Source organism: Rhinichthys klamathensis, unplaced genomic scaffold (assembly GCF_029890125.1).
Source record: "Rhinichthys klamathensis goyatoka isolate OS25496 unplaced genomic scaffold, OSU_Roscu_1.1 h1tg000036l_1, whole genome shotgun sequence".
Taxonomy (NCBI): Eukaryota; Metazoa; Chordata; class Actinopteri; order Cypriniformes; family Leuciscidae; genus Rhinichthys; species Rhinichthys klamathensis.
Window position 1 is genome coordinate 10,537,464 of NW_026606584.1, and position 9,281 is coordinate 10,546,744.

Genomic DNA, 9,281 nt, shown 5'->3' on the forward strand with positions numbered 1-9,281 from the left:
GGTGTTGGTTCAAATATGAAATTACATACGCCTGTTGTTTTGTCATGTTTAAAATCAAACTGTTTCAGCTCTTGAGTCTGACAGAAGACGACTTATTCTCTGGTTAACAGTCATGTTACGCTGTGTTTTGCCCCGGGGCAACAAAGTCTCGAGGGGCAGCATATAATGAGGCTTGGAGACGTCCCAATTAAGACTTGGCACTATATTATTTAGCCTATTCTGGTAGACTAAATAGTGGACGCATTCAGTAAAGTGAACTATATTAGCATATCATTGAAGACTGGCCCAAACAGAAGAAAAAGAGATGATGTGTGTCCTACACAGCTGTGATCTCCCAGAATGAAAGACAGATTATTGCTTTTGCTGTTCGCTCGGGGCTGCACATCTGTCTGAGGATCACATGGTCTTATTTCTGGCCTCTGCTGCTCCAGTGTATGATGCCCCAATAGTCCACAGCAGGGACCCGAGAAACAAGGAGCCCAGTCTGTTATTTTCTGTCCCACTCGCCCTTGTGTTTTCCGCTCAAATTTCTTCTCTCTCATTCTCTGAGTTCCAAGGGGCCTCGCCTGTCTGGCTTTCCACAGTCTGCAATAGATAATCTCTAGTCTTTATTCATAAACTGTCCCGTTAAACGCTCACTTCATCTTCTGTTTATTGATATGGTTGAAGGAGGGGGGTTTCTAACCTAAAGGCACGCTAGTCCCCGTTGCCATGGTACCCCACCGGCTCCACATTGCGACCAAGGCATGCCATTATTCTCCCCCTGTCGAAATGTGCCGCTTCTTCTGACTCGGGTTATTGTGGAGCGCACAAGTGGCCCTCAGAAGAAAATAGCATTGCAAAGAAAGGCTGAGGTCAAGGGTCACATTAGAGCCTTCCCATCGCGAACTGCGTTTTTGTGATCAAATTTGTTGGCTACACAAAAAGAGCCACAGTATCGTATCTCAAATACAGCTCAGCCTTGGAGAGTAGAGTCTCAACTCCATTGAACTCCACTGCCTCTGAACAGAAGCTGCTGGTTTGCTTTTGCTTTTCAGGCAGCTGTAAGAAAGTCCAGGCAACTCTACAACTCTCTCTCTCTCTCTCTCTCTCTCTCTCTCTCTCTCTCTCCTCAACTCCTTCACTACTGCACGGGCTGTTGAGGGATCAACATCTCTGGTGAGTCTCTCATACACTGTATTGTTTTATAGACTTCATACTTTCTCTCAGTGTCTGCAATTTTTTATAGAAACCTTTTTTTTTTTTAATGACTTTTCCTAGTTGAAGTGCAAGCCATTTAAACTTTATATAATTCTGTACTTTTATTTTTGATATCATTTTTATAAAATGACTGTGTTGTTTTCTACACTGTAAAAAATCTCCTTTGTTGCATTAACTCAAATTTTTAGTTTCAATGAACTCAAAATGTTAAGGCAACCAGGTAACTTACTTTACTTTAGTTAACTTAAGTTAAACCAACAATAATTAATTTCAGAGTAGCTTATGCGTGCCATTTAAACAATTTATTTTATGTGCTGTTAATGTTTTTTTATTACTATTTTTATATAATGAATATATTGCATTTTCCCAGTTTAAGTGCATGCCATTTAAACTATTTTTAAATGTTTTTATTTTATTTTATTTTATTTTATCATTTTAATTTATAGAATTACTATATTGCATTTCCCTTGTTTAAATGTATGCCATGATCTAAATGTGCATGTTCATAGTAGGCTTACTCAAGGCATGTTATGAGTTTGTTGGTCTCTGGAAGGTCATTTTAGCACTGCATGATAAAGTAAAAACTACTTGGGCAAGATTAATCAGTCAAAATCACTTCAGGGGATCAGATATAAAAAATTTAATTGGACATGTACAGCATTTGCTTTCATATGGTCATATTTCATGTATTTGTGTAATGTAAAAAAAAGAAAGAAGGGTTTATAGCTGAGTTTCACCTTGAGTTCCTGTAAGCATGTTGGTCCCCACACTGAGTTGCAGTTTAGCTTTAGTTAATCTGCAGTGCGCCTCACGCCTGTGATTACTTCTGCTTCTTTTGTGGATATGGTATAGGAGCATTAGTGTCACATTGCAACCCCAGCTTGACCCTTACTTATTTCTTTATCACAGAAGTGATTTTGCATTGTTGGCAGCATGTGGAGGAGGTGCCTTGTTCTGCAAAGCTTTTGGTTTTGTAGCATGTTTTCCAAGACAACCACAAAGCACTTGGACTAGTGCTACTGGACTATAGTTTTTCATTAGAAATTCTCATATTTTATCTGAGGAAATGTGTTTTTCCTGGACCACACTGTATAGTTTCATACCACACACCAGAAAGCCACCAGATCCATCCATTAACATCTGGATTTCTCTATCGCAATCACGCCTTTTTGACTCCAGGTCAGGACAGCTTTTTGTTTTTGTTTTTTAGTTCTCCACTTTTATCTGTTTAAAGGGTTTGGCATGTTCTGGGACTTGAGAATTTACTCCCCTCAGTTACAAATCAGCATTTTCCTTTAGCAGGATCTTGAGACAATCCTTTGTGCACACCCACTTTTGTGTTTTGTCTGTACTGTTCTGAAAATATTGATAAAGAGTTTCCCTATTATTACAACTCCAGTGAGAGGTTATTGTGAAATGTTTTGGTAGCAGATTTTAGCCACAAAGACAAGCTGTTTGCTCTTAATACAACTGGAAAAAGCTACATTTTAATATCTTCCAGAGAAGTACTCCAAAGGGTGTGGAACTACAATATGTGTGGAAGTACAACATGATTTTTCTTTTCGTTTCAGTAATCATTAATTTCCTTATGTCTTCCATATGTCCACTCTGTGTTTTATCTATTATCTATAAATTCAAACCACTGACCTTGATTGGGGCGAAGTCGTGGCCTAATGGTTAGAGAGTCAGACTGGTAATCCGAAGGTTCGATTCTAAATACCGGCGGCAGGAAATGTCTGAGGTGCCCTAACCCCCAATCGCTCCCCGGGCGGCGCAGCAAAAATGTCTGCCCACTGCTCCGGATGTGTGTCCACGGTTTGTTGTGTGTGTGTGTGTGTGTACTACTCACTGCTCCTAATGTATGTGCACTAAAGCCGGGTACACACTTAATGACTGTAAGGCCGATTATGAATGTAATTTGATATACGACTGATCATGCCCAAACGTGCGAGTCAGAGACAGTTGCATTCAATCAGTTTAAAATCTGCTCCAGTCGTTGGAAACAGTCTGTAAGTGTGTTCAGTCAGTATTAGAATGTTTCAGCTAGTCGTTAAGTGTGTCCCCAGCATAACTTGGATGGGTTAAAGGCAGAGGACAAATTCTGAGTATAGGTTACCTTACATGGCCTTCACATGTCACTTTCACTTTTTTGCATTTGGACTGAGTCAAATAAAAAATTACCCTTATTATCATTTCCTCTTTTAGTTTTTTCTGTTTTTATTTATTTTATTTATTTTTTTATTTGGAAGACCATATTTTACTAAGTAGTAAAGCAGATTTGTTTCTCAGAACAGTTTTTGTTTTTTCAAGAATTTCATTAAAAAGGCCCATTGTGATATAATGTGTTACATTGTGATATCATCATTCCATGTAATATAATTGTGACCTTGCGCGCCCCATTGAATTTTAATTCAGAAATTAAAAACATAATTGAAGATGTGTATTAAGCTATTGTAAGTCATTGTATGCATGACATAATTCTTTTAAGTAGTTCCTGTCAAAAAACGTCATTCATCCTTTAACTATAAATGTATTGAAACATCAACCTTATTATCCAATATTCATACTCTCTAAGAGTTTTTGTCAGCTATAGCTCAAGTAGTAACCTATACTTTGAACCTTTCTTAAAAAGGTCTTCATCTCATCCCTGCAGATGCTTCATTTGGCCTGATTATTAATAGAGCAACTGTTTGAGTTTGCTCACTGAATGTGAGGCAGGCTGCCCTGGGCACCCGCCAATGATTTGACAAACAAGAATGCCATGAGGACAGCTGGGTCAGACTGTAAGCAGATAGCTGGGAGTGACTCTGGGGTCTCGTGACAAAGGTGTGGCCACCGGATGCACTACAACACCTTCATGCAGTGTGTGTGGAGGTGCAGTGAGCAGTCAACTGCCTTGCAGGGACATCTGCTCAGACTCCCGAGACACGACACATACAGTATATCTATAGCTGAGGTGCTGCCAAACAGCCAGACAGCTGTAACACTCCTTCCCTCACTACTCGAATTAGTGGCGGATCAATACTTACTGCGGCTGGAATAAAAAGTGTTACTTGGTGCATCAGTGCTGTGTCCTTTGCTCCATTTTTGTAAACATGTTTTGACCACAGGGGAGTTTGGAAACATATTCCCAAAGGCAGATGTAAACTTGCTCTTTTCTTTTCTCAGATTTTAATTTCTGAGACTATTCTTATTTTTTTTTATCTTTTATTTCTTATAGCAAAAAATTAAATGCGCCATAGGTTTATTTAGATGTGTGATGGAAGTGTTTGCCAAACATGTATATTTTTGTTGATCTCTCAGTTTTTGATGTTTTTTGTTGAAATCTGTTCCCTACATGGAAATTAGGCAGTTAGTCAACTAACTCTATAAGAGGCACCATCTCAGCTGCTCAGATAAAGAAATAAATTAATTCATAATAATTATAATAATAACGTTTCATTTTTTATTTAGAAATGGTGAGAAATGTTATTTTATTCGCTGGTGCAGTTTATACAATTTTGGAATGTGCCACTAGAGCACAAGACATTATTTATTTAATTAGATAAGGTTTATTTGATTTTATATTGAACTATCTAATAATATTATTTGAACTACTGTTCAAAATGCTTTTGAAAGGAGCTTCACCAAGGCTGCATGTATTTGATTAAGAATGCACTAAAATGTAATAAAAAAGGTAAAATTTTGAATTATTACAATTAAAAATAACGGTTTTCTATTTTAATGTATGTTTTAAATTGTAATGTATTCATGTAATGACGAAGCAGAATTTTCAGCATCACTCCAGTCTTCAGTGTCACATGATCCTTCAGAAATCATTCTAATATGCTGATTTGATGCTTAAGAATGCATTTATGCATTGATTCTAATTATGAAAACAGTTGTACTGCTTAATATTTTGTGGAAACTGTCATAGTTTTTCAGGATTCTTTGATGTATGGACAGTTTAAAAGAACATAATTTATTTGGAAACAAAATGGTTTGTAACAGTGTAGAACTCTTTACTGTCACAACTAAATGCATCTTGGCTGAGTAAAAATGTTTTTTTCCATATATAAATTCATAGTGGCCACGAACTTTGGACCATAGTGTATATATACTCAGCAAAAAAAAGACCCTTTTTTTCTGAATACTGTTCTTTAAAGATAATTTAATAGAAATCCAAATAAGCATTACAGATTTGTATGGGGAGTGTTTAAACAATATGTTTTATGCTTGTTCAGTGAGCTGCGAACAATTATTGTACATGTACCTGTGGAGAAGTCCTTAAGACTAACAGTTTACAGCAGTTGAAAGTGGGCGGACGTTTGGTTTTATTTATTTATTTATTTATTTTTTGCCGAGTATATATAATTTAATATAATACATTCTAAATGTTTATATTTACTTATTCAGTTTATATATATATATATATATATATATATATATATATATACTTAACTTAACAGGATTTTTCAAGTTAAAACACAGAACACTGGCTCGGACTACACACACACAAGGAAAAATATATATATATATGTACTGTATACGTATAATTCAGTTTAATATTTATCTAAATTCCTACATTTAAATATAAAACGTACATGATTATTTTATACAAGTGAATTAAAACTAAAGAGAATTTATAATAAAAAAATATATATATCTTTCTTTTCCTTTTTTTTGCAGTTACAAAGATGGAGTTCCCCCTTCCAGAAGTCCCCACCTTGCTGCCCAATCGATCCATGGAGAGCTGTCCACCTGTGGATAATACAGTGGAGAATATGATCTTTGGATTCTACTACATCATAGTTTTCCTTCTTGCGCTGAACGGCAATAGCCTTGCCCTGTGGATCTTCGCCCGCCAGAGAGCCAACTCTTCTCCAGCCAATGTCTTCCTGCTCCATCTCGCTGTGGCTGACCTCTTTTACATCTTCGTTTTACCTCTCAGGGCCACTTATCATTTAACGGGGGGACATTGGCCGTTTGGTGAAATCCCCTGCCGTCTCGCAGGCTTCTTCTTTTATGTCAACATGTATGCCAGTTTGTACTTCCTGGCCTGTGTTGCAGGCGATAGATACCTTGCAGTGGTACACGCCGTACGCTCCCTCAAGGTCAGGCGCCCTCGCTACGCTCACATTGCCAGTTTTGTGCTTTGGGCTTTGGTGATAGTGTCTATGGCGCCCCTACTGGTCACCAAGCAGACCGCAGAAGTCAATGGCTCCACCGTATGCTTGCAGCTGTACAGAGAAAAGGCCTCACACCGTGCTCTCGTCTCCCTCGCCGTAGCCTTCATGCCGCCTTTCATTGCCACCCTTTCTTGCTACCTGCTGATAGTGAACAGTCTGCGAAAAGGTTCGAGGCTGGAGCCGGCGTTGAAACTCCGAGCTCTACGCACCATCGGTCTGGTCATGCTCATCTACATAGTGTGCTTTTTGCCCTATCACTTAAGCCGTGCAACCTTTATCTTGGGTCACGGACACCCAGACCTATCCTGCCAAATCAAAAGAGGGCTAGCCCTTGCTAACCGTCTTACTTCCTCTCTAACCTGCCTGAACGGGGCTTTGGATCCACTGGTGTACCTGTTTGCGGCTGAGAAGTTCAGGGGGAGCGTTCGCAGGCTTTTCTGCAGAGACAAATCAGGGGGGTCCGGCGCTACAAGTGGGGACCTGAAAGGGACACATGAGAGCTCTGTAAGCGCAAAGTCTGAGTTCTGAGCGAGCCAAATGAATGTTTTTTCATCAGTTTAAGTGATTCGGCCCACACTTCCTGATCGTGTATGGTCAATTAAAGATCAGGAACTTGCAAACAGCCTTAGGCATCACCAAGCATGTGATTTGGACATGTTAAAGTGAAAGTAATTTGGGACGGTACCACTGTTCTGTTTAAGTCAGTTGTCAGATCACAACTGTTGACATAAGATTCCATCAAGGCTCGTGAAGACATATGTATAAGACTGTGTACTGCCTTTTAAAAATTAATGTTGTCTTTATTAGCATATTACCTGTTTGCTAATGACATGCTTTGACTCGTTCTTTGTAAACTGTCAGCACTTCCTTAGTGGACACTCTTAATGAAATCAGTGTGAAGCTAATGAATTTCATATTTGGTACCAAACAATACTTATAATCATTGTTTTAATGGTCCTCAGGGGGGTTTTCTGGTTATAGCACGTCTCAAGCTGTGGTAAGAATGTGTGAAGGGTAACAAACCAGTGAGGAGTCGAAATGAATACTACTATTTACATTCCTTGACGGCTATTTGTTATTTAGACTATTTAGATGCATGTGCACTTCACACTAGTCAATTAATAACTTAATGTACCTTTTACTGTTTAGGTATATAATTACAGATTTTTTTGATGGCATGAAATACTGGTTTTGTTTTCACTTGTTCAAATGAAGTTGTTGTATGCATCCGTATTTATATGATTTTAATTACTGTAACCAATTGCTATATATATTTTTTGTATTTTTGTGATTATTATACTTACATCATTAATGTGTCTGTATTCCTCAAGTAAGATCCATCCATGAATCAATTTGTAATAAGTCAACTTAATAAATGTAAATAAATGTAACCTCAAATGGTTATTGATTCTTCTTTTTATATAGCCATCAGGTGCATTTTGGTGCTTACAATTACAATACCCCTCCCCCCATTCTCAACTCCACTATCACCAAAGAGACAAAGAACTTGTCACATCTCATACATCTCTCATTAGTCTTTATAACACTTGACTTGTGAGTATCATCTCATGTGACAGCTGCTAATGACAATAAGCAGAATCTTGTGAAAACGTCCTTTATGTACAGTATATGCATCGCACATGCTCTGTCCCACCACACAGTGGCCGTCACTGCTGAGCTCTTATTGACAGAAGAACATAACCGCATTCTTTATAGCTGTGTGCATGTGAGAAAGATGCAAGATGGAAACCACCAGCCTGAAGTGACTGTGGCACTATTCAGGTTCTCTTTTCACATCATGTGACTCAAACTGTGAGCTGTCAGCAGATTATTTTCTCTCTCGGTGTCTGACTCGCTTTCTGTCTCTCTGTCTTTGCTTCTCTTTCCTCATATTTGTGCAAGGTTTCCTGTCCATTAACGTAACAAGGCAGCTTCGCTGAGTGAGTGAGTGAGTGAGAGAGAGAGAGAGAGAGAGAGAGAGAGAGAGAGAGAGAGAGAGAGAGAGAGAGAGAGAGTGAGAAAGAGAGGAAGAGGACAGTAATGTGTATGCAGTGTATATGGATTACTCATAAGTTCCAGTACGATCCTCAAAAACATAACAAAAACAAAAACAGTAAACATTTCTTTTGAAAACTTTCTCTCAAAAGATGTAGAAAGTTTGATACCTGGCAGTATGACCACAAAACAAAGCAAAACACAAAAACAAAATAAAACAAAAACAGTAATAATTTCACTATAAAACTTTCTTTCAAAAGAAGTAGAAAGTTTGAAACCTGGAAGTATGATCACAAAAAAAACACTTCTGAACCGTTGCAAATTTATGCTATATGCAAAATTTAAGTTGTTACTCACTGATAATCTGTTTCCCCATGCAGTTCTCAAACCTCATTCAAGGCTATGTATATTCAAACATTGCAAGTCAATGATGCCGTATGTCATTTTATTCTCATGTATCTTGCATTTGCATGGAATAGTGCAGCTTGAACATCTTGCCCAATGTCTCCCTTTTTGTCCAAAGTAAGGATTTGGAACAATAAGTTTTCATTTTGGAAGAACTGTCCCTTTAAATACATCTAGAGTGACTGTACATGGTTATATTAAAAAGTATATTTGCTAAAAAGATTAGCAAATATTGTGCCTTTAGGGCCACAGCAGCATTTTACATACCCTTAATATAACTGAAGATGAGACAAGTGTGCTGCACAAGTCCCTTCCCTTTCAGGACCAGTGGTTTGGTCAAAAAGATAAACTCATAATAAGAGCCTTTTACACTAATGTTTATCTACATTTCTCTACTTTGCATAATGGCCATTAACACTTGCATGGGTAGTCGTCCTCATAGTTTTGGTTAGCAGGGTTAATCATTGATATTATATGAAAGAACGCACTGTTGAAAACTCCTACAATACCACA

General features: G+C 38.0%; 1 protein-coding gene across 1 annotated transcript; it reads left to right on the forward strand.

The window, feature by feature from the left end:
* Positions 1 to 920: 920 nt before the first annotated feature.
* gpr17 (G protein-coupled receptor 17) lies at positions 921 to 7,721 on the forward strand. The gene is made up of 2 exons (XM_056246336.1): positions 921 to 1,158; positions 5,869 to 7,721. The coding sequence occupies exon 2, from the start codon at positions 5,877 to 5,879 to the stop codon at positions 6,894 to 6,896; it is 1,020 nt and encodes a 339-aa protein (XP_056102311.1). The 5' UTR covers positions 921 to 1,158; positions 5,869 to 5,876; the 3' UTR covers positions 6,897 to 7,721.
* Positions 7,722 to 9,281: the final 1,560 nt, after the last annotated feature.